Here is a 27,563-nt window from a genome sequence, read left to right as displayed (position 1 = left end):
CACAGGGCACTCAAAAATATGTCCAAATGTTTTAGTATGACTTTAAAACCGCACCGCTTGATGGATTGTCGGCCCATTGCGGCTACCGTAGTCAGAGATACAAGTATTACTATGGTGCGTGTATAAGGGCCGCACCCATTAGCAGACATATTATCTGCCGTTTTGTTTCGCAATATTATGCAAAACCAACTTCCCTTACCTTCTGGTACCTGCTGATGTGTATTTGAGATCTGCATAAGTCCTGAAAATTTGCGCACGTCCGCCACTGTAGTCTGTGCTGATGCCGTAGTCGATAAGCTTCTTGTTATAGTTGCTGTTGCCACTTCTAATATAAAGTAGCGTAACGTTTTAATTGACCGGTCAATTTTCAAGCGTTGACCGGTCCGCAAGTACAAAAAGGTTGGGGACCACTGATGTAGACCACAAGGAAGTGTTTTCCATTTGGACAGAAATCATAATATGACCCCTTTAATGCGCCCTATAATCCGGTGCGCCTTTGGTATGAAATAAGACCTGAAGAGACCCCCTCATCGGCAGTGCGCCTTATAATCCGGTGCGCCATATGGTCCAGAAAATACAGTAGTGCCCAATGTTCCAGGCTGTAGAGCACACCAGTATATAAGCCGCACCCACCAAATTTTTGTAGAAAAATATATGTTTACATATATAAGCGGCAGATATAAACGTTGTGAAATTAGATTTTTGTGAATGTTTATTTACATACCATACAGTATAGCAGTAAAACGGCTAAACAAACAAAACAGACGTCATCGTCATGAACCCACTAGCTGCGGAAGCTAGCTCTCCAGTCAGCTAAACAAACTCAATATTCCACGGCGACGTTTTAGTGATTTTACAAAACTGAAACAATACAAAGAGAATACCATTGTAAGTTAATAATGCTAATGCTAACATTGCTAGCTTGATTACATTATGATACGTACAATTATGCATGAAAATCACTACTGGAGACTTCACACATGACGGTTTAGTAAGTACGAATTGTTTTAGTTATATTGTAAAACTTAGAAACGTTGCTTGGAGTGGTGAATGAAGAATTATTTCGTGCAAAAATGTTTTGGACGGTTATACTTCCGGTTCTCCTTTCGAGCAAAAGCGCTATGGACGGTTATAATTCACTAATGCTAACAATATTATTCCCAGATGGCTGGACAGAACAGGTTATTTGCCTTTTTTTTTGGCAACCACAGTGCATATATAAAAGAATATGGATCAAAACGTATTATTAGGGACCGATGTCCCTTTGGGACAGAGTACCCTATTGTATTTCTAGCGTTTTATTATTATACCGCTGTAATTTGACCCCCTTAATATGCTTCAAAACTCACCAAATTGGACACACACATCAGGACTGGCGAACATTGCGATCTAAGCAAAAAACCAAACCCCAAAACTCAAAATTGCACTCTAGCGCCCCCTAGGAAGAAAACACAGACAATACTGCCTCTAACTCCCAGTAGGAATGTTGTGGAGACATGAAACAAAACCCTCTATGTAGGTTTCACTAAGACCTATATTTCATACACTGACAACCCCCCGCAAAAATCAACAGAAAGTTTGCAATTCCCCCTTCAAAACAAAAGTTGAGTAAAAACAGTCACCTTTTTTCAAACATTATCTCCTCTGAGCGCGTTTGTCGTGTCGGCTTCAAATTAGCACAGGAGAGAGATTGAACCCTTCTGATTAAAAGTTGATGAAAGAGTTTTAATTACTGCTCCGGTTTGGATTTTATGAGCCCTCAAAGTCGGTCCCGTCCATCGCTGCTTGCAGCTTTGATTATTGTTATGTTTACGCGTTAATGTGACCATTTAGTGTCAGAAGAATTGTATGTAAATTATCAAAAAACTTTCCGTTCTCTGAGTTCCCAATGAACAGACAAGAGGTTGTCTTTGTTACATCAAGCTAAAGGCTTGGAAAATTCCATTGTGTACGATGGGAGGAGACGGGAGGGGTTATCTATTGTCATCCAAGACCTGCCCAAGCTAGATCCAGGACCAGCCCAAGCCCGAGGCATCTTTTTCTTTTGTTTTCAATGTGACCAAAAACAAGAGCTGTTTACATACCCCCATTCCTTCAGAAACAGATGTTATGTAAACAGGGAATATTCAAATAAATGAGGAGACGTAAACCTTTTTTCGTCAGAGCGTGGGTGACACTGTAAGAGCTTACAGGTCGACACGTTTCTCCTCAATTGAGCCAAATTGAATTCTGCCTCTGTTTGATTCATTGCTTCTTGTCTCGTTTAATAGATGTCATTAGTGTTTGAACCTGACATTTAGAGTGGTCTTTTTTTTTGTTTGTTTTTAAAAACATAACCACGCCCTGTTTGAAATGTAGCTTCTAACCATGTGCTAAAAATAATCAACATGCCAACTGTGGGAGTAAACCAAGAGCAAATATGTCCTTACATACAGGGAGGAATTAATTATTTCATCTCCTTTATTTTTTTAAATGTCATCACATCAGTCATTAATTTTTATGGAGGGTTTCTGTTTTTTGAGAGAGAGAGAGACATATTAAAAAAATCTTGAAAAAAAAAATGACATTAAATCAAGGCTATACATTAATATGCATTTTTCTGAGAGAAATTACAACCAGCATTAATTCTGACCACATCAGACAAAAAAATAAACATTCTCTCATAATTAAGGAAAATCTAGAAAATGGTGCATTTAGAATACATATTACCGGTATATTGACTTTTTAGGACACCCACGCAGATTCGTTTGTGAGACTCTCCCAAATGATTGCACCTGATTCTACACATTTCTCACCAGGCCGCCTCATCTGAAAATCAAAACTGACAGACACATTTGCATTGCATGCTGATGAAACTACCTATGCAGCGGAGTGTGGACAAGGAAGGTGACATTAAATGAATATCTAATGGCTTAAACTGAAATTATACACAATATTGGAGCAAAGTCAGGTATCCGGTGTTCAGCTGCACACTTTGACCGGCATGTACTGACAACACAACTCTCGGCCATAATACTGAAAGAGCTGATTTTTCATGTCCGAATGGTCTGCGTCAGTTAAAAATGCGGGAGTAGTAAACATGCAGGGGTGCTGTATTTACATAAAGGGTTTGGGCTGATTAGAAATGTTAATACTAATCAAATAAACTGCAGAATAAGGGAAACATAAATGTACGGTTCCTACTTTTTTCCTACGCTTTGAACCTTGTGGCTTATAAAACTGTGCAGCTAATTTATGGATTTTTCTTTGCTGATGGCCATAATGCAAATAGTTTTCGAAAAAAATAAGCAAAGACAGTGAATAGGTGTGTTATTATTCGTGCTATGGCGTCATATTTTGGACGAGTTTGCTTTGCTGCATTTCCCGTCTGTTGAGACTGAGCTTTCAACCAGAAGTACAAATGCCGTTCTGTCTTCTAATCCTCCATAACGTTTCTACTCGCATGGATTCTTCATTCATCACTCCAAGCAACGTTTGTAAGTTTTACAATATAACTAAAACAAATCTGACTTACCAAACCGTCCCTGGTGTGATGTCTGTAGGAGTGTTTTCATGCATATGTGTACGTGCTATCGTAATGTAATGAAGCAAACATAGCATTAGCTAGTTTGCTAACACGTGTACGAGTTTCTTTATTAGTATTATTAACTTGAAATTGCTTTTTTTTTTGTAATGTTTCAGTTTTTCGTAAATTCACCAAAATGTCACCGTGGAGATATTGAGTCTGTTTAGCTGATTGGAGAGCTAGCTTCCGCAGCTAGTGGGTCCATGACGATGACTTTTATGTTTTGTTTGATCAGCCGTTTTACTGCCGTGTTACAGGCACCGTTTGGAAACAATTTAGGAATGTAAATAAACATTTACAAAGTATTTCTGTGTAAATAACTCATTTTACAGCGTAGGCTACTCAGTGGCCTAGTGGTTAGAGTGTCCGCCCTGAGATCGGTAGGTTGAGTTCAAACCCCGGCCGAGTCATACCAAAGACTATAAAAATGGGACCCATTACCTCCCTGCTTGGCACTCAGCATCAAGGGTTGGAATTGGGGGTTAAATCACCAAAAATGATTCCCGGGCGCGGCACCGCTGCTGCCCACTGCTCCCCTCACCTCCCAGGGGGTGATCAGGGGGATGGGTCAAATGCAGAGGACAAATTTCACCACACCTAGTGTGTGTGTGACAATCATTGGTACTTTAACTTAACTTTAACTTAATTTATCTGCGGCTTATAGTCCATTGCGGCTAATATATGGCAAATATTTTTTTCCTTCTAAAATTTAGTGGCTGCGGCTTATATACCAGTGTCCTCCTTAATCCGGAAAAGTCGGTACATACAATTGTGCAGTGCTAAAATAAATTGATTCTGACAAAATAACAATACATATTAATAATATATGTTTTCTAAATAAACTGTCAATAAAATTAAAGTGCAAATGAAAATACAGCTTCACCACTTTAGTCATATTTTTTGCGCTTAAGAAACTTTCGTATGACTTTGGCTCCAGACTTTTTTTTTCAAATTGTCATTGTTGCCACAAGTGGTGGACAAGTGTATTAGAACGGATTAGCTGTGAAACATATATATTTTTGGTGGCCCTCTAGGGCAGTGTTTTTCAACCTTTTTTGAGGCAAGGCACATTTTTTGCGTTGAAAAAATCTGGAGGCACACCACCAGCAGAAATCATTAAAATACGAAACTCAGTTGACAGTAAAAAGTTGTTGTTCCAATTGTTGGATATGACTTTAAACCATAACCAACCATGCATCAATATAGCTCTTGTCTCAAAGTAGGTGTACTATCACGACCTGTCACATCAACCCATGACTTATTTTGAGTTTTTTGCTGTTTTCCTTTGTGTAGTGTTTAGCTCCTATTTCTGGTGGCTTTTTCTCTTTTATTTGGTATTTTCCTGTAGCATTTTCATGTCTTCCTTATAGCGATATTTCCCGCATCTACTTTGTTTTAGCAATCAAGAATATTTCAGTAGTTTTTATCCTTCTTTGTGGGGACATTGTTGATTGTCATGTCATGTTCGGATGTACATTATGGACGCAGTCTTTGCTCCACAGTAAGTCTTTGCTGTCGTCCAGCATTCTGTTTTTGTTTACTTTGTAGCCAGTTCAGTTTTAGTTTCGTTCTGCATAGCCTTCCCTAAGCTTCAATGCTTTTTCTTAGGGGCACTCACCTTTTGTTTATTTTTGGTTTAAGCATTAGACACCTTTTTACCTGCACACTGCCTCCCGCTGTTTCCGACATCTACAAAGCAATTAGCTACCGGCTGCCACCTACTGATATGGAAGAGTATTACACGGTTACTCTGCCGAGCTCTAGACAGCACCGACACGCAACAACAACACATCATTTGCAGACTATAAGTACTGGTTTGCAAAAAATATTTTTAACCCAAATAGGTGAAATTAGATAATCTCCCACGACACACGAGACTGTATCTCACGGCACACTAGTGTGCCGCAGCACAGTGGTTGAAAAACACTGCTCTAGGGGGCCCAGGCCCTATGGTTAAGAAACACTGTGCTGTAGAGCACATTCATGTGACATTATTAATACCTTGTGATCAGTCAGTATACACTACTAGATATCACCATCATCTTATTTATCTTTAAAAAAACACACCCTACATTAGGGAAGGGGTTTATATGGCCCCATTCCTGGGTGGATCTCCCATGAGAGGAAGGGGGGTTAATCATGTTGCAATTCAGTCTACTGAAAATGATGGAAAGCGCCACTCTGCATAGCAACTGACGCTGTGGTCAAAGTAGGGATTGCCACAAAACACATTTCAAAATATTTAAAGCTATTGCCATCTGGCGGCTAAAGAGGATAGTTCAACCCACCCCAATGTGTCATGTTTCATGTGTCAGGTAAACCCTAATGAATGAGGCCATATGAACCCTTTCCTACTGTAGATTAGGCCAATCGTCGACGATGACCAAAATTTAACCAATCTAATTTGTCTATGAAAATCTTAAGCCAGAGACAACCCAATAAGACTAATTTTCTTTATGATTGCCTCTCTGTGGGTTTTAAAGTGTGACTTTTTGAAATGTGCTCATGTCAGACGCGAGAATGGTGTGTATTGGTTGAAAAATGTGGAATTAAAAAAAAAACGCAGACACATTCTCCGTTAATTTCAACGAGAATTCCTGTCGATTGAGACTTTGGGATGCAAAATAAACAAGCCTGGTAGTCCTGAATGAACTTGATGATTGAGTGGTTTGAATCGGGTTTAAGTGTGGATGCTGAAAACCAGAATCAATGACAAATACGACTAAAAAGTGCCGTGGAGCACACCAAGTGTTGCTAGGCACGGTTGTCAGGGGTTGGGGACACCTGGCTACTTCTAAAAAAATGAATCTTGTGTTCCACCCTGCTGGACCTCCCGTCTTTCCCCCTCACCCCACCCATCGTTTTCAATTATTGTATGGAATGTGAATCTTTAATAGGGTGATAATTGTGCTAGCATATTTACTGTCACCCACCATTAGCCCAGATTAATTAGCCCATTTAGTTGAGCTTAGGAAAATGTCTAAGGACTAGGTGCACTGATGGAAGGCGAGAAGAAAGTGAGTCGAATCAGCACAATCTGTTCTGTATCATAAAGCCATCTTTCTCTCTCGTTGTGCTCGTCTCTTCCATTTTTTTTCTTCTTTCTGATATCTTACCGTTCTGTTGCTGACTGTTGCTCGTCGTCAGCTCCGTCAGTCTACGCTCAGCAGTATGTTGACCTTTCAAGTCGTTCAGCTGGAAGTCGGGGCTCCTGCTGTCAAAAAACTTCTCAAAAGGCGTCTTCAGCTTCTGTAATTAGCATCGTAGCATACTTTCAAACCTTGAAAAATGACTTCAGCGGTGATGGGTTTTTGAAGGCTTCAACCTAGGGGAGAAGACAGTCGGGAAAGTTTTGCTCCCTGGAGTATTTGTCATACTTTTATTGTGTAGCTTGATATTTTCCAATTGTGGATTCCTGTAAAGTCTCTGATTTAAAAAAAAAAAAACAACCTACAAATTTAATAGCTAACCTGCAAACATGATTACTTACGCTATACACACTAGTATAGCAAACATTGTTCAAAAATAGGTTTATTGTTGTTTAACTGGTGTAGCATTGCATTTTAGAAACCACATATTAGCATCATACAGTATATTTGTCAGGTTCAAACTGATGACATCTATTAAACAAGACAAGAAGCAAAGATTTAAACAGAAACAGAATTCAATTTGGCTCAATTTGAGGAGAGTTGCCTGGACAATGTACCTTTGCACAATGTCTCAGCACGCTCTGCCAAAAGATTGCACGCCTCCTTCTTTTATTTGGACCTTCCCTGACCACATGGCAACAGCTGCTTCCAAAAGGACGGGGTCGTAAACAGCCATCACCTTTGATTACAAAACATTTTAAAAGAAAAGGCCGGTTCAAAAAAGAGGTCATAAAAGAGTTCAAAAAAAGGTTCGTAAAAGAGTTCAAAAAAGAAGTTCGTAAAAGAGTTCAAAAAGAGGTTCGTAAAAGAGTTCAAAAAAGAAGTTCGTAAAAGAGTTCAAAAAGAGGTTCGTAAAAGAGTTCAAAAAAGAAGTTCGTAAAAGAGTTCAAAAAAGCGGTGCCTGGAGGGGAGTCAGGCCCTGCTTCCTCTCCGCTTTGTAGTTCTTGGGTCACGACAATATCTTTCTGTTGATTACAATACATGAAAGAAACAGAAACACCTTCATGTTCCTTCCCCCCACAGTGGAGTTTTACAAGCCTTCTTATTGGTAGGTTCAAAGACAGCTTTTGCTTCTCACCGGGCACTCAATGTAACACAAAGTTTTTGTGATAACTTAGAAACAATTATTCTAACAATATCGTAACAGTAATCATTTCTGAAAAAATTGTACGTCTGCGTATTTTAGTAAATAAAACCCCGGAAGACAAACTCATTTGTCTTCTTGGTGGTCAACCCCTCCAGACCCAATCACAGGATTAGGAGAAAAGACGGGTGAGCAGCGCTCACCAAGGATCCTCCTCATTGGCTGACTCGATATATGGTGAAACGTGTGCACAGTGCAAACTTGTTTTCAGTAAAACATGGCTGCCGAACACCCACCTAGAAAGATTGCAATACCTGATGAAAAACTAATACGGCTTAAAAACAAACAAACAAAAAAAAAGAGCATATCAGAGGAAGAAAATAAAGACGGTGTACGTCTAAAAGAGCCAAAACTCGAATACATATTCGAAAAAAACGTCCGACCGGAACTCTAATAACTAAAGTTCCTTGGGTGAATAATGTAAAGTCACTACACCGGTATGTTTTAACGCTTTCATGGTGAGTTTACTGACAGATATAAGTAAGAACTTTACACTACTTTATATTAGAAATGGCAACAGAAGGGGATGGATGTCACATAACAAGAAGATAGAGAAAAAGAAGAAGATTATTGACTACGGCGTCGGCGCAATTTTTCAGGACATATGCAGATCCCAAATACAGATCAGCAGGTACCAGAAGGTAAGGAAAGTTGCTTTTGCATAATATTGCGAAACAAAACGCCAGATAAAATGTCTTACCTTTGTTGCGTCTGCCCAGTATTCCCTCTTAGGGAGTTAAAGTCACTGGCCAATCCCAAATTCTTTCAGATGACATATATGCAGAGTAAGAAGGACCATCAAGACAGAATAGGAATATTATCAAGTTTTACTGAAGCTTCAGGAGACCAGCCCAGACCAATACATTCATACCGGTTTCTCAAATTGGTCTAACATTCAAACGGAAGAGACAACTTCTTGCATACGAAGAAAGCCCCCTCCCTCTCCAAAAAGGCTCATTGTTCTACTACAGATAAGATACAAGGGAGTACTCAAACTCCTACATTGCAAGCCTTCAAGGTAACACACACAGTTTACTTGTGGACATAAAATGAAAAAATAGAAAGAGTACAAGTGGAAAACCACTAGCTGCTTTAAACATGACTATGAATAAAGAAAGAACTCTTAAACATATATGCATTCTCCACACCTTATACACCTACGTGTATGTTTAATGCGCCGACAATCCATCAAGCGGTGCGGCTTTATAGCTTACCAAAGTCGTACTAAAACATTTTGATAGATTTTTGAGCGCCGTGTGTAATGTTCTATATTTTCAATGGAACATTTAAAATGTTGGTGTTGTTTATTTGGGGCGGTATAGCTCGGTTGGTAGAGTGGCTGTGCCAGCAAGTTGAAGGTTCCAGGTTCGATCCCCGCTTCCGCCATCCTAGTCACTGCCGTTGTGTCCTTGGGCAAGATACTTTACCCACCTGCGCCTAGTGCCACCCACACTGGTTTAAATGTAACTTAGATATTGGGTTTCAATATGTAAAAGCGCTTTGAGTCACTAGAGAAAAGCGCTATATAAATATAGTTCACTTCACTTCACTTGAGACCCATCATAGTGCAATCTACACGTATCTCTTATGTTTGACTGCCATCTACTGGTCACACTTATCATTACACCATGTACCAAATAAAATAGCTTCGAGGTGGGTATGCTCAACCAAAATTATTCCTTACCTTAGGCGCACCGGGTTATAAGGCGCACTATCGAGTTTTGAGGGGAAAAAGGATTTTAAGTGCGCCTTACAGTCCGGAAAATACGGTAGTTTGTGGTTAATTGCAATTAGATTTTTGATAAATCCTTGTATAATATATGGCGATATTACAGCTTAGCAACATAAATGAGTATTTCACAATTAGAGTAAAAAAACCACGTAAACTAGGGGATTCTTCGATGCTACTTCAGACTGTCAACAACCCATGCGTGTGCACCTACAGCGGGATTTTGTGCACTTCCAGAGAGGAGGAGACTGGGGGGACTCTCAGCGAGGTGTGCAGAGTGGGGGGGGGGGGGGCGGGATGTACAGTTTTCTGCCTGGTGACACAAGATTCAAGTACCCCAGCTTTAATGTGGCCAGTTAATTTTGGGTCCCCTGTAAATCAGCATGGCTTTAGCTACTCAGCGCAGACCGCTACTTTGGATCATTTTAAGTGAGCGTGTATCACTCAAGCCCTCCTCTTTCCTGTTCCCTAATTTGCAGGTGCAGTGGCGGTCAGACTGCTTTCCGGTCAGAACAAACCCGTCGCCATGGATATGGATGAGGAGGAGAACATGAGTGAGTCTACGAAGCTTTTTGTTATTTGGACTTTTTTTTCCGTCTGTTGGAGTATTTGCTATTTTGTGTTTTAAAGTACAGTATATTGGTTATTGGTTTGCATGTCCGTGTGTGCTTCCATGTTGTTTTGAAGCGTAATCAGTACGAACTAAATTAACATTTCACATTTTTACTGCTTGAATTGAAAAAAAATGTGTATGTATATTATTTAAGGTTTTCTGAAAAGTATGATGATAATCAGTTATTAATGCAGGGGTGTCTAAAGTGTGGCCCGGGGGCCATTCGCGTCTCACAGCTCGTTTTTCAATGACCCGCAGCCCATTTTACAAAAACTTGAAAACATAAAAAATGGAATCACACAGCAAATAGGTGTAATGTAACGAGAAGACGTTGCAGTATTGACATCAATAACTAAAACTGTCATTGCTCAAAAAAAATTAAAACGTACAATCGACGGACAGATCTGAAGTTGATCTAGAGATTTAAGCGTCGAAAGTAAAAATAATATATATATTGCTTTATGGCTTATTTTTAACACTTTTATAAATAGGGGCCTTAAGACCTTTTGTCTGATTTTCTTTAAACAGTTATTGTTAAAAAAAAATGTTTTTAAAAGAATCAAAATCAATGTTCAAGGCTCCAATTAAATATTCCATTTTTAAAAATGTTTTGGGGAAAAATATTGCATAATTTTATATATATATATATATATATATATATATATATATATATATATATATATATATATATATATATATATATATATATATATATATATATATATATATATATATTTATATATATATATATTTTGCATAATTTTATATATTTATATATATATATATATATATATATATATATATATATATATATATATATATATATATATAAAGAATGAAAATAATAAAAAACTTTTAGGCAATGGATAGATTTGAAGTTGATATATAGATATTTAAGTGTTGAAAGTAAAAAAAAATTGTATGACTTAATTTTAACCTTAATTTTAAAAAAATTGTCAACGGGTAGATTTGAAGTTGATATATTGATATTTAAGTGTTGAAAGTAAAAATAATATATATTGCTTTATGGCTTATTTTTAACACTTTTATGAATAAGGGCCTTAAGACATTTTGTCTGATTTTCTTTAAACAGTTATTGTTAAAAAAAATTTTTTTAAAAGAATCAAAATCAATGTTTAAGGCTCCAATTAAATATTCCATTTTTAAAAATGTTTTGAGGAAAAATATTGCATAATTTTATATATATATATATATATATGTATATATATATATATATATATATATATATATATATATATATATATATATAAAGAATGAAAATAATAAAAAACTTTTAGGCAATGGATAGATTTGAAGTTGATATATAGATATTTAAGAGTTGAAAGTTAAAAAAAAATATGTATGACTAATTTTTAACCTTAATTAAAAAAAAATGGCAACGGGTAGATTTGAAGTTGATATATTGATATTTAAGTGTTGAAAGTAAAAATAATATATATTGCTTTATGGCTTATTTTTAACACTTTTATGAATAGGGGCTTTAAGACCTTTTTTCTGATTTTCTTTAAACTGTTATTGTTTAAAAAAAAAAAAAAGAATCAAAAGCAATGTGGTTGTACAATTATTTACCTATTTAAGGCTCCAATTAAATATTCCATTTTGAAAAATGTTTTGGGGAAAATATTGCATAATTTTATGTTTTTTCCCCCCAAAAAACTGAGCACAAAGAATGAAAATAATAAAACACTTTTTGGAAATGGATAGATTTGAAGTTGATATATTGATATTTAAGTGTTGAAAGTAAAAAAAATATGTATGACTTATTTTTAACCTTTAAATGATTGAGACCCTTTTGGGTCCCCGGGACCTTTACCAGTCACCAAAACCCTAAGGGTTTTGAAAATAAATATAACAAAATAGCCCCCTTATACTTTCATTTTTCGGCCCCTCGGTAAGAAAACTTTGGACGCCCCTGCTCGAGTGTAATTATTTTAGCATCTGGTGTGTCCTTACACGAACAAAGACACACACTCCAATGTTACTAAAAGCTTGAAAAGGAAAAGTTAATTGTTACACCTGAAAGACTTCAGGTCCTATTACAGATTTGTCCTTTTGAAAACTTTCTGCTCATGAATTCTTCTTTCCCCTCAGCTTATTGAACTTTAATTAGACATTTTGAGCTCAAACTCAGTTAGGGAGTCTGAGGAGCCCCAGAAAAGAATGTATCATCAAATGTGTTTTTCCATATTTTAAGGAATAGAAGGAAGAAGCCTGTCTAGTTGGCTTTTAGAAAGATCAATCAAGTACAGAGTTGCAGGATATATTATTATTTGTTAAAGTTCCTATTTTAAAAATGTAAATACTTTATTTGAAAAGCTTCTTTGTGCTGACATTCAGACAGTCTGTAAGTGTTTTTAGTAAGCCTTAACTGGAACACATTGTGTCTGTTTGCAGCTTTTATGCTACTTAAGCATGTTCATCCCTTTTCCGTCTTGATCAGTGTGTGTAGTTTAAAGAAGTACTATTGTGCTTTAAAAATATGGCCGCACATACAACAACGTAACATCGAGAATATCAACGCTGACAATAGGGCTCGAAAGGGCACGTGGTGTCGCAATGCATTGTGGGGGCCGCGGTTGACATTTTAGTCGGCCAAAGCTTTTGTTTTGGTCTAAACCCGCGGTAATGTGCGAGATCAACAAACTCGATTAAAATGGATCCTTCAAAATAAAATTACAAAAAAAATCAAGGGAACTGTACCCTATTCCAAAGGCTTCCTACCTCGAAAAAATAAATTAAGTTGGTGGATTTGATTTATTTGAGCCATTGTCAAAAGTCGTCAACTAATGAAGAACTGCGAAGTGTGTTAAGGCTCCTTGTCTTCTGTTCAAATTGCGCGTAAGCTTTCATCTCTTATGTCTTCAAGATAGAGAGAGGTTTCCCCAGAAAAAAAACAAGCCAATTTTTACTTTTAAATACTTTGATCACTGCCCTACTACTCCGAAAATAATACCCATCCTGTTTAGAGCGTATCCATGACTAAAGGTAAACAGACAACATGTTTTTTTTTCCAAAATACTCTACGTTGTTTGTAGCCCGCATCTGGCTTGGCTAACCCTAACATCCTACTAAATGCTGTAACTGAATTAAAACATGCTTCGATTCATACACCACCGTTCAAAAGTTTGGGGTCACCCAAACAATTTTGTGGAATATCCTTCATTTCTAAGAACAAGAATAGACTGTCGAGATTCAGATGAAAGTTCTCTTTTTCTGGCCATTTTGAGCGTTTAATTGACCCCACAAATGTGATGCTCCAGAAACTCAATCTGCTCAAAGGAAGGTCAGTTTTGTAGCTTCTGTAACGAGCTAAACTGTTTTCAGATGTGTGAGCATGATTGCACAAGGGTTTTCTAATCATCAATTAGCCTTCTGAGCCAATGAGCAAACACATTGTACCATTAGAACACTGGAGTGATAGTTTCTGGAAATGGGCCTCTATACACCTATGTAGATATTGCACCAAAAACCAGACATTTGCAGCTAGAATAGTCATTTACCACATTAGCAATGTATAGAGTGTATTTCTTTAAAGTTAAGACTAGTTTAAAGTTATCTTCATTGAAAAGTACAGTGTTTTTCCTTTAAAAATAAGGACATTTCAATGTGACCCCAAACTTTTGAACGGTAGTGTACGTACCAGTCTGAAAATGCTCTGAGCACACCGACGTGTTCCAGGTGATGGCGTTAAAAGCCATGTTTAATCATCTCACGACTGCTACCCATCTCTTTATTAGCTTCATAACCAGACTTCCTTGGCTTTACCTTCACGCTGGAAATTACAAAACTCTTACCAAATTGTTAGTTTTTTCCTGAATGGACCATGCCGAAGATTGTGCCAGTTAATGATTGTGCACATTCACTTACCTTGTTAAAGAAAAAAACTAGAGATGTCTGATAAATTCTTTAAAATGGAATATCGGAAATTATCGGTATCTGTTTTTTATTATCGGTATCGATTTTTATTTTATTTTATTTTATTATTTTTTTATTAAATCAACATAAAAAACACAAGATACACTTACAATTAGTACACCAACCCAAAAAACCTCCCTCCCCCATTTACACTCATTCACACAAAATGGTTGTTTCTTTCTGTTATTAATATTGTGGTTCCTACATTATATATCCATATATATCACTACAATCTGCAGGGATACAGTCCGTAAGCACACATGATTGTGCGTGCTGCTGGTCCACTAATAGTACTAACCTTTAACAGTTAATTTTACTAATTTGTATTAATTACTAGTTTCTATGTAACTGTTTTTATATTGTTTTACTTTCTTTTTTATTCAAGAAAATGTTTGTAATTTATTTATCTTATTTTATTTTATTAATTTTTAAAAAAAGGACCTCATCTTCACCATACCTGGTTGTCCAAATTAGGCATAATAATGTGTTAATTCCACGACTGTATATATCTGTATCGGTTGATATCGGTATCGGTAATTAAGAGTTGGCCAATATCGGAATATCGGATATCGGCAAAAAGCCATTATCGGACATCCCTAAAAAAACAATACTTCAGCACAGAGTCTTGCATTCAGCCACGTAAATAAGCGATTCAGACGCCAGCAAGACCCACAATGCATTGCCTTTATAACGTCACACTTTCAAGCCCTGTCCTAGCATAGCCAAATTAGCTGCAATCTGAGCCTTATAGTTGCATGTTAACAGGCTATCATGCTTGGTTAACCTAATCGCCAAATGTCCTAAATGATAAAACTCATGGCTCCCACTTCTGCAGCTGACTCACAGATAGTTGGCAAAGCTCCATGCTTTGTTTTCGGATGTGTAGCGAAGCCTACTTTCTGACAAAACTCTCTGAAGTGGTGTCCATCGAGATTAGGGCGTGTAAAAGGCAGAGTCCTGTCCAAAGAAAATTATTTTATTTTATTTCATAACAGTGATGATTTAAACAGTTTAAAACTTTTGAGCTTAAGAAAAAAAAATGGACGGGACATAATACATAGCAACAAAATAGTAAAGTACATTGTTCTGGATTAGTTTAACATTGAATTAATAGAGTAGCCATTGTGTCCATTACAGTGGAAAGAATTATTACATTTTGTGAGTCAACCTAATTTAGTTGAATCATATAAAAATGATGAATGACGTGACTGACCCAGAAGTTGTAAACAAACCCGTAGTGAATGCTGATTACACAAATTCTAGCATGATTGATTAAAGTGCATGTGACTGCTTACCATATACAGTGTACTGTATATGTTAGTGCATGTACCATGGTTGATGCACTCCAGATCTACTCCTGAAGTCTTCATCATCTGCCCAACAGCTCAAATTCAGGTTTTTTGGTCAACTTTAAACACTTTATTTTTAATCAATGTGAATTCACTTTACGGAATCCATGTGTCTCTGTTTGCATGAGGGTGATTCCATTGTGATTGGTTGCAGTGATCGAAAAATATATTCATTGTGGTATTGATCACCAATCTTTTATTTTCGTGAGAATGTTACACACCGATTTAAGACAAAGGTAGACCAAAGGAGTGAATTATGCTTTCTTACCGAAATACAGTATAGGAAATAGCATACAGTAGGAAAGGGATTCATATGGCCCCGTTTCTGGGTGGATCTCGCGTGAGAGGAAGAGGGGGGTTAATCATTTTGCAATGCAGTCTGCTGAAAATGATGGAAAGTGCCACTCTACATAGAAACTGACGCTGAGGTCAAAGTTGGAATTGCCACAAAACACATTTTAAGATTGTCAACACTCTACTGCCATCTGGCGGCTAAAGTACATACAGTTGTGGTCAAACGTTTACATACACTTATAAAGAACATAATGTCATGGCTGTCTTGAGTTTCCAATCATTTCTACAACTCTTATTTTTTTGTGATAGAGTGATTGGAGCACAGAACTTTCCTCCAGAAGGTCTTAGCTTTATCCATGTGGTGTCAGATGAAACAAAAATTGAGATGTTTGGCCACAATACCCAGCAATATGTTTGGAGGAGAAAATGTGAGGCCTTTAATCCCAGGAACACCATGCCTACCGTCAAGCATGGTGGTGGTAGTATTATGCTCTGGGCCTGTTTTGCTGCCAGTAGAACTGGTGCTTTACAGAGAGTAAATGGGACAATGAAAAAGGAGGATTACCTCCAAATTCTTCAGGACAACCTAATATCATCACCCCAGAGGTTGGTTCTTGGGCGCAGTTCAGAATCAGAATCAGAAGAGTTTTTATTGCCATTGTTTGAGAACAGGTTCACAAACTAGGAATTTTACTTGGCGCAATCGTGCAACATAAAACACATATAACACAGAATAGAATAACATGAGCTGTAACTGAGCTATCAGATCTTGTTATTGTTCATGTGTCTGATGGCCGAGGGGAAAAAACTGTTCAGGTTGCGGAAGGTGTGGGTCTGGATGGACCGTAGTCTCCTGCCTGAGGGGAGAGGGGAGAATAGTTTGTGTCCAGGGTGAGAAGAGTCAGCTGTGATCCGACCCACACGCCTCCTGGTCCTGGAGGAGAACAGGTCCTGGAGGGGTGGGAGTTTGCAGCCAATCACCTTCTCAGCAACACAGTTGGGTGTTCCAACAGGACAATGACCCCAAACAAAAGTGGTAAAGGAATGGCAAAATCAGGCTAGGATGACCTTCCCAAAGTCCTGACTTAAACGTGTGGACAATGCTGAAGAAACAAGTTCATATCAGAAAACCAACAAATTTAGCTGAACTGCACCAATTTTGTCAAGAGGAGTGGTAAAAAAAATTCAACCAGAAGTTTATGGATGGCTACCAAAAGTGCTTTATTGCAGTGAAACTTGCCAAGGGACATGTAACCAAATATTAACATTGCTGTATGTATACTTTTGATGGTCACATTTTCAGTAGACCCATAATAAATTCATAAAAGAACCAAACTTCATGAATGTTTTTTGTGACCAACAAGTATGTGCTCCAATCACTCTATCACAAAAAACTAAGAGTTGCAGAAATTATTGGAAATTCCAGACAGCCATGACATTATGTTCTTTACAAGTGTATGTAAACGTTTGACCACGACTGTAGTGCATCCTACTAATTGTCACATTTCGATGTCAAGTGAATCCCCTTCCTACTGTAATTATTATTCATGCATTATTTACAATGTGTTGAGCCTTTACCTTTAATTTTGTCCTAACCACTGCATATACTGTAAATGTTTAGAATATTAATCTTTAACTTCTCTTTCTGAATAGCTCCTCTTTAATCTGCATACTGAAAACAACCATGAAGAATGCATGTTACGTAGTGCATGCTTTCAGAGCTCAGAAACTGATGAATGTGCAGTTTGAAGGATGACTGCTCTTTTGGAGTACAGTACTTTGTGTTTGGCTTGCCTTGACATGGCGATTATTCTATTCCGTTGGTAACGGCATGTCACTGCAACACTGATGTCTGATGGGGGTGGCGGTTTCAGAGGAGCGGGGTCACGAGAACCGGGCCCCTAATTTGAAAAACCTTCTTGGAATCTCAATTTTCTTCTTCTATGAACGATGAAATGTCATTATTGTCAAATTTTAATGGGGTTGATGTCACATTTTGAACTCGCACTCTTGTCACCAGCCGAGCTTTTAGGATCCAGCAGTAGGTGGAGGAGTCTTCACCTTTTGCCTCTTTTGATGTGTTCTCCCGTTTGCCTGGTCCTCAGCTCCTCCCTTGCACTCCTCCCCTGCACTCCCTCAACCCAACCTACAGCCCCACTCATGCACACTGCGGCCTCTCTTTCTCCTGAGTACCGCAAGGAGTAACCTATCAAGCCTTTGCTGAAGGATGTTATAAATGAAAATTTTGGCCAATATTCCATCCGCTTTGTTTACTGGGTTCAGTGATATGTGTTCCCCAGCATGTCTTACAGCATTAACATAGACTCAACATTTACATTCTACTTAGTTTCACTGTAGTAACAAAGGGACGACATGAATGAAACTAACGTGTGTATGTGTGGAACTATCTTGTGTGTACAATAATACAATTACAGCAGGACTTAAGCTTTGTTTCACTCTAAAAGTTACCAATTTCACCAGAACCATAGAGTAGGAAAAGACTTCAAAAATGAAGTAATATCCATTAGCGTTAAACATAATCAAAAACGAAAGTTGAGCTTTAAATCTCTTATAGAACTGGTGAAGATGATTTTCTAATTCTGATCTGAGCGTACAGACTTGGATCTAGTAGAAATCTTGAATCTATCTGTCATATACAGGAACACAAATCATTGGTTCAGTTCCAAAGAGTGATAAAGGAATCTATAAATTTTGTGTTTACAAGATCCTGCAACGAAGGCGTTGTAAGTTACTCTTTCTGGGCACCGCAGGTTCGAGCAGCACTGACGTTAAGGAAAACCGAAACCTGGACAACGTGTCCGGCAAAGAAGGGGTGGGTGTGGCTGAACAGCTGCCCAATGGAAGCGGCCCGGGCAGTCGAAAACGCCCTCTCGAAGAAGGAAACAATGGTCACACACACTCCAAGTTTCGTGCCAAGAAGCGCAAGAAAACGCCAGGACCGATCCTACCCAAGAATGCGCTGATGCAGCTCAATGAAATCAAACCGGGTCTTCAGTACAAGCTTCTGTCCCAGACAGGACCGGTCCATGCACCAGTCTTTGTCATGACTGTAGAAGTCAATGGACAGTTGTTTGAGGGCATGGGTCCAACGAAGAAGAAAGCTAAACTGAACGCAGCAGAGAAAGCTCTGCGTTCCTTTGTCCAATTCCCCAATGCTTCCGAGGCCCACTTGGCTATGGGACGAACATTGACCGTTAACACGGACTTTACTTCAGACCAAGCAGATTTCCCAGACATGCTGTTCAATGGCTTCGAGACACCAGCCGTGCCCGAAGAGTCCTCCTTCTATGTCGGTTCAAATGGTAGCAGCTCATTAAACTCATTAGGGGAGTATCCACTGCCCACACCGCCTGGCAGCAACCTTGTCCAGGCGCCACTGCCACCTCCATCGGCATTCAGCTCCCCCTCCAGTGGCAAAAACCCTGTCATGATTCTCAATGAACTCAGGCCAGGCCTCAAATATGACTTTGTGTCAGAAAGTGGGGAGAGTCATGCCAAAAATTTCGTGATGTCAGTGACAGTGGATGCACAAACATTTGAAGGCTCAGGGCGTAACAAGAAGTTAGCTAAAGCCCGGGCAGCGCAGGCCGCACTCTCAGCTCTCTTCAACATGCAACTAGACCAGACACCATCCAGGCAGCCCATACCCAGCGAGGGGCTACAGCTTCATCTCCCCCAGGTAAGACGTCTTTCAATTCAAACATTCAATAAGAACATACAAAATGTTACAACCTCAGCAATAGAACCTCAAATGTTGACGGTAATGTCGTCCTTTACAATTTAAGGGTATCGTATATCCTCAGATCCGCATCAGTCTTAGGCAACGTTCACACTGTAGGTCAATTCCGGTATTTTTGTCCTTATGTGACATGTATCTGATTTTTTTACATGCTAATGTGAACTCTACAGTTCCGAACTTCTCAAATCAGACCCGGGCCTCTTTCGTATGTGACTAATCTGATATTTAACCACTGCAACTGCAGACCTGGTCACATTAATTTGACTAATACGTCATCAAAAAGCAATAAACGTCATGACTCTTTGCCAACATAGACGTCGCGGAAAGAAATAAGCAGAAAACGGGTGAAAAAAAAGATGTTTCAGAGCTCACGTCCATGTTCCCGACGCTCATAAACTCCTCAGAGCAGACGTCAAAGAAAATCTCCCACAAACTGCAAGACACAGAATTCTTGCTCTCTTACCTTTTTATCTCTGACGTCTAATAATTCAGTTTAGAAAATGTTGACACCAGTTAAAAAAAAATCTTTGAAGTTGCCGTAAATGCACGAGTACTAAAACCTACTAGAAATGGAGCCATGTTTACTTCGGTAACCACTGCAGCACGTGTTCAGTTCAGTTCAGTTTCAGTTTATTTCGAACATGCATACAATACAATGCAATGCATCACATACTTCCAGTTGTTTCATTACAGCACGTCCGAAAAGGAGTAGGAAGAAGCTGATCTTATTTAATCCTACCCCTTTTCATACCATAGCAATTTTATCCCATTTCCTTGTCCTCTGCCATTTGCGCATGCGGGACCCATTCCGATCATATTAGAAATCACCTTTTTTAACGACTACATAAAAATATGTATTATACAAAAATTAGGCGTCATACCCTGCGGTGTGAACGTAGCCTTTGATTATAATAAAATCAGATATGAATTCAATACTTGCCGTCATGACTGCTGTGTAAGTGGATACATTAGATTAATTCAGTCATTATTAGCCAAACATTCCCAATGTGCCAAACAACACAGCTCCAGTAAAATAAATAAAAGAAATACAGTGGTACATTCCTTATCCTGCCTTCCTTAAGCACACTTGTACACGAAGGCAGTAAGTTTAACACCTTCCGCTCATCAAAACTCTGAACACCAGGTTGACTGATGGAGGCCAGGTTTATTGATAATTGAAAGGGTGAAACTGTAGGACACAAACATTGTAAATGTAATTGCATGAACTTAATAATGTCATACCACAGACCACAGATTATCAAGTATTCCATTTGAATTAAATCTAAGTTTAACTTTGTCACACACCACTGTATGTGTTGTTATGATTACTAATACCAGTGACAGATGAGCTTTCTACTGTTTAAATTGTCTTAAGTAACAGTACAACAAACGTCCACTAGGTGGAGGTAGATGACAACAAATGAAAGTTAGCCGACATGAACAAGTAATGTAATCAGAGATCGTCTAACATCATAAAACACACACTTTTCACAGCTAAATATGATTCATTGTGTACTTTAAACATTAAATATGGGTACATACCAACAATGCCACGAACAGCATAAGATGTGATAGTTGTTTGCTGAGAAACACGAGGAGTGAAGCGGAGTTGTGCGCACCGGTCTGAAATCTTTCCGGAGTCTAAACACGTGACCTATCTGCGGGTTTCTTAAAGGTACAGCTCACTTAACAGAACCAACTGAAATGACTCGGAAATAAACACACACTAAATAAAGTAATCTTAATAACTGAGGCAGAACATTCCTGATACTGGTACTCAACCGTGCCAAGTTTTGCTACTTTTGTGTGTTCATGTGGCATTAAATGTTAGCCAGACAAACAAAATGTCTAACATTTAACATGGAGCTGATAATGATAACTTCAAAGACTTCAAAGATTCTTGAAAAATTACTGTGCTGTCTAGTTTTCTTACCTGTCTGAGACAGAATGCATTAATTTCTGTTTGTCTGAGCTGTGTTGCCACAGTCAGGAAGTAATGTATTGCCATTAAAAGCCTACTGAAATGATTTTTTTTTATTTAAACGGGGATAACAGATCCATTCTATGTGTCATACTTGATCATTTCGCGATATTGCCATATTTTTGCTGAAAGGATTTAGTAGAGAACATCGACAATAAAGTTCGCAACTTTTGGTCGCTGATAAAAAAAGCCTTGCCTGTACCGGAAGTAGCGTGACGTCGCAGGTTGAAGGGCTCCTCACATTTCCCCATTGTTTACACCAGCAGCGAGACCGATTTGGACCGAGAAAGTGACGATTACCCCATTATTTGAGCAAGGATGAGGAACGTGAGAGTGAAGGACTAGAGTGCAGTGCAGGACATATTTTTTTCGCTCTGACCGTAACTTAGGTAAAAGGGCTCATTGGATTCCACACTTTCTCCTTTTTCTATTGTGGATCACGGATTTGTATTTTAAACCACCTCGGATACTATATCCTCTTGAAAATGAGAGTCGAGAACGCGAAATGGACATTTACAGTGACTTTTATCTCCACAACAATACATCGGTGAAGCACTTTAGCTACGGAGCTAACGTGATAGCATTGTGCTTAAATGCAGATAGAAACAAAAGAAATAAGCCCCTGACTGGAAGGATAGACAGAAGATCAACAATACTACTATCAGGAGACACCGAACCAAACACTGGACCTGTAACTACACGGTTAATGCTGTGCCGCCTGTCGAAGCCTAGCAATGCTGTTGCTAACGACGCCATTGAAGCTAACTTAGCTACGGGACCTCGTCAGAGCTATGATAAAAACATTAGCGCTCCACCTATGCCAGCCCTCATCTGCTCATCAACACCCGTGCTCACCTGCGTTCCAGCGATCGACGGCACGACGAAGGACTTCACCCGATCATCGATGCGGTCGGCGGCTAGCGTCGGATAGTGCGTCTGCTATCCAAGTCAAAGTCCTCCTGGTTGTGTTGCTGTAGCCAGCCGCTAATACACCGATCCCACCTACAACTTTCTTCTTTGCAGTCTCCATTGTTCATTAAACAAATTGCAAAAGATTCACCAACACAGATGTCCAGAATATTGTGGAATTTTGCGATGAAAACAGAGCTGTTTGTATTGGGATACAATGTGTCCGAATACTTCCGTTTCAACCATCGACGTCACGCGCAAACGTCATCATACATAGACGTTTTCAACCGGAAGTTTCGCGGGAAATTTAAAATTGCACTTTATAAATTAACCCGGCCGTATTGGCATGTGTTGCAATGTTAAGATTTCATCATTGATATATAAACTATCAGACTGCGTGGTCGGTAGTAGTGGCTTTCAGTAGGCCTTTAAAGTACCAGTGGAGTGGAAAATCCATTTAACTTTGTATGCTTAATTGGATCCGTTAAACCATATCCAATTGGATGTACAATCCGCAAAGTATTTAAAAATACCGTCTAAACGTCACAAAATGCCACAGTTTCAGAAGGCCATTTTGAATATTCCACTGAATATCTTCGGCAATTTCCATATATTCGAGGTCAGATGACGTCTGGCTGGGAACGTTTCTGCACTCTGACCATATCATCAGATCAGTCATACTGGAAATACGCAAAAATTGCTGTTAATTATTCACAATCCTTATGTAAAACAAGAACACATATGTTTAGGCTTTGTTATGCATTTGTAGTCGTAAATAAATAGCTAACAATTGAGTCAACAGTCATCTGTTGTGCCCATTATATCCTCTAAAAACATCCAGAAACCGTATCAACACAGATCGGTTGCGTCTGTGTTGATACGTTCTTTATACCTGAGTGTAGTTGGGGTTTATTTCAGTTGTTTACTGTTCTGTAAGCACTTCTCTATTGTTATTACGTGAAAAACAACAACAGATATAGACACTAAATTGGATTGTGGCAATAAGACCTGCAGTGTGTTAAACCCATAGTCAAGCTATTTCTTGCGAACCAGCAGTCTACAGCAGGGTAGGTTTGATTTGCTTTCACACATTAGGGAGCACTTATTTCTATTTTCAGTTCACTGGGAGGCTGGCAGAGTAAATGTTGTAAACCATTTAGCATTTTTATTATAGTAATGATTTACATGTGTTTGCCTGTACTGGTATTAAAACTGTAGTGAGAGGAAAAAGTGCATGTTTTAAGAATGAACATAGATTTTACTGTTATTATGGACACATCATTTAAACATTTTTACTTTTTTCAGCCTCTCACTCATACTACAAAAGGGAAGGGGCTGGAAATCATTTTGCAATGCAGTCTGTTGAAAATGATGGAAAGCTGCCACTACGCATAGCAACTGACGCTTTAGTCAAAGTCGAAATTGCCACAAAACACATGTTAAGATATTCAACACTCTACTGCCAAGTGGCAATTTGTCACGTTTCATGTGTCAGGTAAACTGCCACTCCCTATTGTACTTGATCAATGTGTAAATATTAGGAATGTAACGGTACGTGTATTTGTATTGAACCGTTTCGGTACGGGGGTTCCGGTTCGGTTCGGAGGTGTACCGAACGAGTTTCCACACGGACATATTAAGTAGCGTACCGCACGTTGTGTAAACAATGCACACCGAGGCACAACACACGGCATGCTAGCAGCTAACGGGCTTCGATAGACTGACCATACGTCCTCTTTTCACCGGACATGTCCTCTTTTGCGGCGCTGTCAGGGCGGAGTTTCTTAAATGCCTCAAATGTCCGGCATTTTGAGTTAGGGTTGCGTGTATTTTCAACGTACGTTCAGGGTTAAGAAGGGGTTAAAGACAAAACAAATTGTGCGCGCAGCAGCATTCGTGAGGGAGGGGCAGAGACAGAGAGAGCTCCGCTTTTTATCCATAGATTTATCAGATTTTATTATCTATAGCAGGGGTGTCAAAAGTGTGCCCCGGAAGCCATTTGCGGCCCACAGCTAATGTTTTAAAGGCCCACGCCACATTCTAAAAATACTATTAAAATAAACAAAAACATAACAAAAGTGAAATTAAAAAGCTTAAAGGTTAAATGTAATTTAGAAAAAGTTGCAATGTTGACTAATAAAACAAAGCTGTTTTTTTTTTCTTTCAAACTGTCATTGCTCAAAGCATAATATTGAATCAAAATCAATGTTATTATGAATTATTGACCTATCCAAGGTTCCGATTACTTCACATCAAATATTCCACTAAGAAAAATATTTTTGGTGGAAGACTTTGCAAATTTGCTAAACAAACAACCCAAAAATTTATATTTTGTTGTTTTCTTACTGTACCGGAAATGAACCAAACCGTGACCTCTAAACCGAGGTACGTACCGAACCGAAATTTTTGTGTACTGTTACACCCCTAGTAAATATGCAGTACCATTATTTTCAAGCACAAAATACATCACAATTCAGACTCCAAATGGTATCAATTAGGTCAGCTGTTTTATTATTCTTATTTTTACCTCCAGTATTTCATTAATGAGAATACTCCTTGTTTGTACTATTTTATGTCTTCTTTGTCCCAGGTCATAGCAGTTAAAATCATACTCTAGGCCAGTGGTCCCCAACCTTTTTATAACTGCGGACCGGTAAACACTTGAAAATTTGTCCCACGAACCGAGGTTCTTATTTATTTATTTATTTTATTTTTTATTGTTTTGGCATAAAAAAAATACAATCATGTGTGCTTACGGACTGTATCCCTGCAGACTGTATTGATCTATATTAATATATTGTGTTTTTTATGTTGATTTAATTTGAAAAAAATACAAAAAAATGATTTTTTATTTTTTATTCTTTTTAAATTTCTTGTGCGGCCCGGTACCAATCGATCCACGGACCGTTATCGGGCCGCGGCCCGGTCGTTGGGGACCACTGCTCTAGGCTACTTCTGGAAATACGTTAAAACTGAACTTTGGACCGGCTTGTATTTTATAATTGTCAAATGAAATGTACCTTTTTTAAAAGTAAATGTACAAATTAAAAACTACCATTCCTGCAGCCGTTCATGTCGGCGCATTCATCTTTACCATTTTTTTTGGGTCTAATTTCTCACATCCACGACCTTGCCACGTGAAAGTGAAATGACCTCGCTATGAGTGGGTGAGTCCGAAGTGGCGGCAAAGTAATATTATAATAATCTCATTAATTTACGTCCATCCAGTCAAAGTTATCTCTCTTTTCGGCGATCATCATTTTCTCGAGTAGAGCACTAGCACGAGAAAGTGGCTGTCAAAGAACACATGATATATGTTCACTTAATCCTTTGGCATCACGGGACTTGATCTGCATTAACACTTCAGTTTAACCCCGACTTGGCAGACACCTTGAAAGGTATTATAGTATCCCTTAAAAAGTAAGCCACTTTTCTCTCTGTTGCTGCAACTTTCTGGCTCTATTTTTGGCGCTGAAAGAAAACCCAGTGACAGGCACAGGTGATCTGGGTCAGGGTAGCATCCCACGTGGTCTGCAAGACGTCATATTTGACACTGGTTTATTCCGGTGTACGTGTTTTTTTCTTTTACAGGTTCTCGCCGACGCCGTCTCCCGACTGGTGGTGGATAAGTTCAGTGAACTGACTGAAAACTTCACCTCTCCTCATGCTCGGCGGAAAGTGCTGGCAGGCGTTGTCATGACAACAGGTAGATGTGCATGGTTGAAGATTTGGTCATTGCAAAAAAAATATATATATTTTTTCGAGTTATTAAAACACTGATAGATGGATGTGGAGGGGTGGTTCTCATTGAAAATAGCATGGAATGCGTCCATGTCCGTCCAGACCGAGGGTTGGCAACCCGTAGGCTCTTTAGCATCGCCCTAGTGCAGACCTGGGCAAATTAAGGCCCGGGGGCCACATGCGGCCCGTTTAGCTTTTCAGTCTGGCCCGCTGGACATTCCCAAATAATTATTTTAGATCTTTAAGATGGAAAGTGTAGCTGCCATTATGCTGTGCAGTCATGTTTTTTAATGACCGTAAGTCTTGAACTATACAAAGTATTTCAATGGTTGGAATCTGCGCTTATGGATGATATATCAGTTACTATGGTAATCTAATTAGTTACTATGGTCATCTAATTAGTTACTATGGTAATCTACGTCACAGCAGCTCAGACGAGGCACCGAGTGTGGGCGGGAAGCGTTTCCTCAGAGGCGGAAGGAGCTTTTCACAACAAAGTTCTAAAGCTTAGTGATATATCAGATTGTAGGTGGGTTTATTTTGTACCCTTTGCGTTCATATTTCACTGTTTGTTGCATTTTTGTTGCGTTTCACTTGATTGTAAAATATGTCAATCGAAAGGGGCTGTAACATTCATATTTTGTCAATATTCAGTGTTTTATCGTTCATAGAAAATGTAAATTCCACTACGTTTTTTAAGGCGGTCTGTCATAACGTTTTTAGCATTCAATCAGACATTATTGTGAAGTTTTGTATTAGTGTCCCTTAAAATAGATATACCGGCCCCCAGACACATTTTTTACTCTAAATGTGGCCCCCGAGTCAAAATAATTGCCCAGGCCTGCCCTAGTGGCACCCTGGAGCTTTTTAAAAAATGTATGAAAATTGAAAAAAAATACAATTTTTGTTTTAATACGGTTTCTGTCGGACAACATGACACAAACCTTCCTGTTTATTAGAAAGCCCACTGTTTTATACAAAACCCAAAATCAGTGAAGTTGGCACGTTGTGTAAATCGTAAATAAAAACAGAATACAATGATTTGCAAATCCTTTCCAACCTATATTCAATTGAATAGACCGCAAAGACAAGATACTTAACGTTCAAACTGCTAAACTTTATATTTTGAAAATATTAGCTAACGACAAGCTATGTTCAAAAACAGTCCCGTTATAATGTGTTTATCAGCGGGGGCCAAATCTATTTGTTGCTGTCGAAATGAATGATTTATCATAATGATGATTTATTAAAGGGGACCTCTGCTGATTTTAATTTACATTTAATACAATTCCTTGTGGTCTAGATGAGGTGTGTCCAAAGTGTGGCTTGGAGGCCATTTACATATTGTTGAAATAAAATAAAAAACATTTAAAATGTTAGAAGAATCGAGCAA

At 38.6% G+C, this 27,563-nt stretch overlaps 1 protein-coding gene across 2 annotated transcripts in view; it reads left to right on the top strand.

Moving 5' to 3' along the window:
* adarb1b (adenosine deaminase RNA specific B1b) overlaps positions 1–27,563 on the top strand; it is a 408,325-nt gene that overhangs the window by 330,932 nt on the left and 49,830 nt on the right. For both annotated transcript variants that reach the window (XM_062067621.1, XM_062067620.1), the window contains 3 exons: positions 10,067–10,141; positions 18,551–19,479; positions 26,021–26,135. In XM_062067621.1, the coding sequence (XP_061923605.1) occupies positions 10,114–10,141; positions 18,551–19,479; positions 26,021–26,135 (1,072 nt within the window). In that variant the 5' untranslated portion in view covers positions 10,067–10,113. The remainder of the gene's footprint in view (positions 1–10,066; positions 10,142–18,550; positions 19,480–26,020; positions 26,136–27,563) is intronic.

Source organism: Entelurus aequoreus, linkage group LG13, assembly GCF_033978785.1.
Source record: "Entelurus aequoreus isolate RoL-2023_Sb linkage group LG13, RoL_Eaeq_v1.1, whole genome shotgun sequence".
Taxonomy (NCBI): domain Eukaryota; kingdom Metazoa; phylum Chordata; class Actinopteri; order Syngnathiformes; family Syngnathidae; genus Entelurus; species Entelurus aequoreus.
The sequence above is the reverse complement of the archived record's forward strand: the minus strand, read 5'-3'. Positions and strand labels throughout refer to the sequence as shown.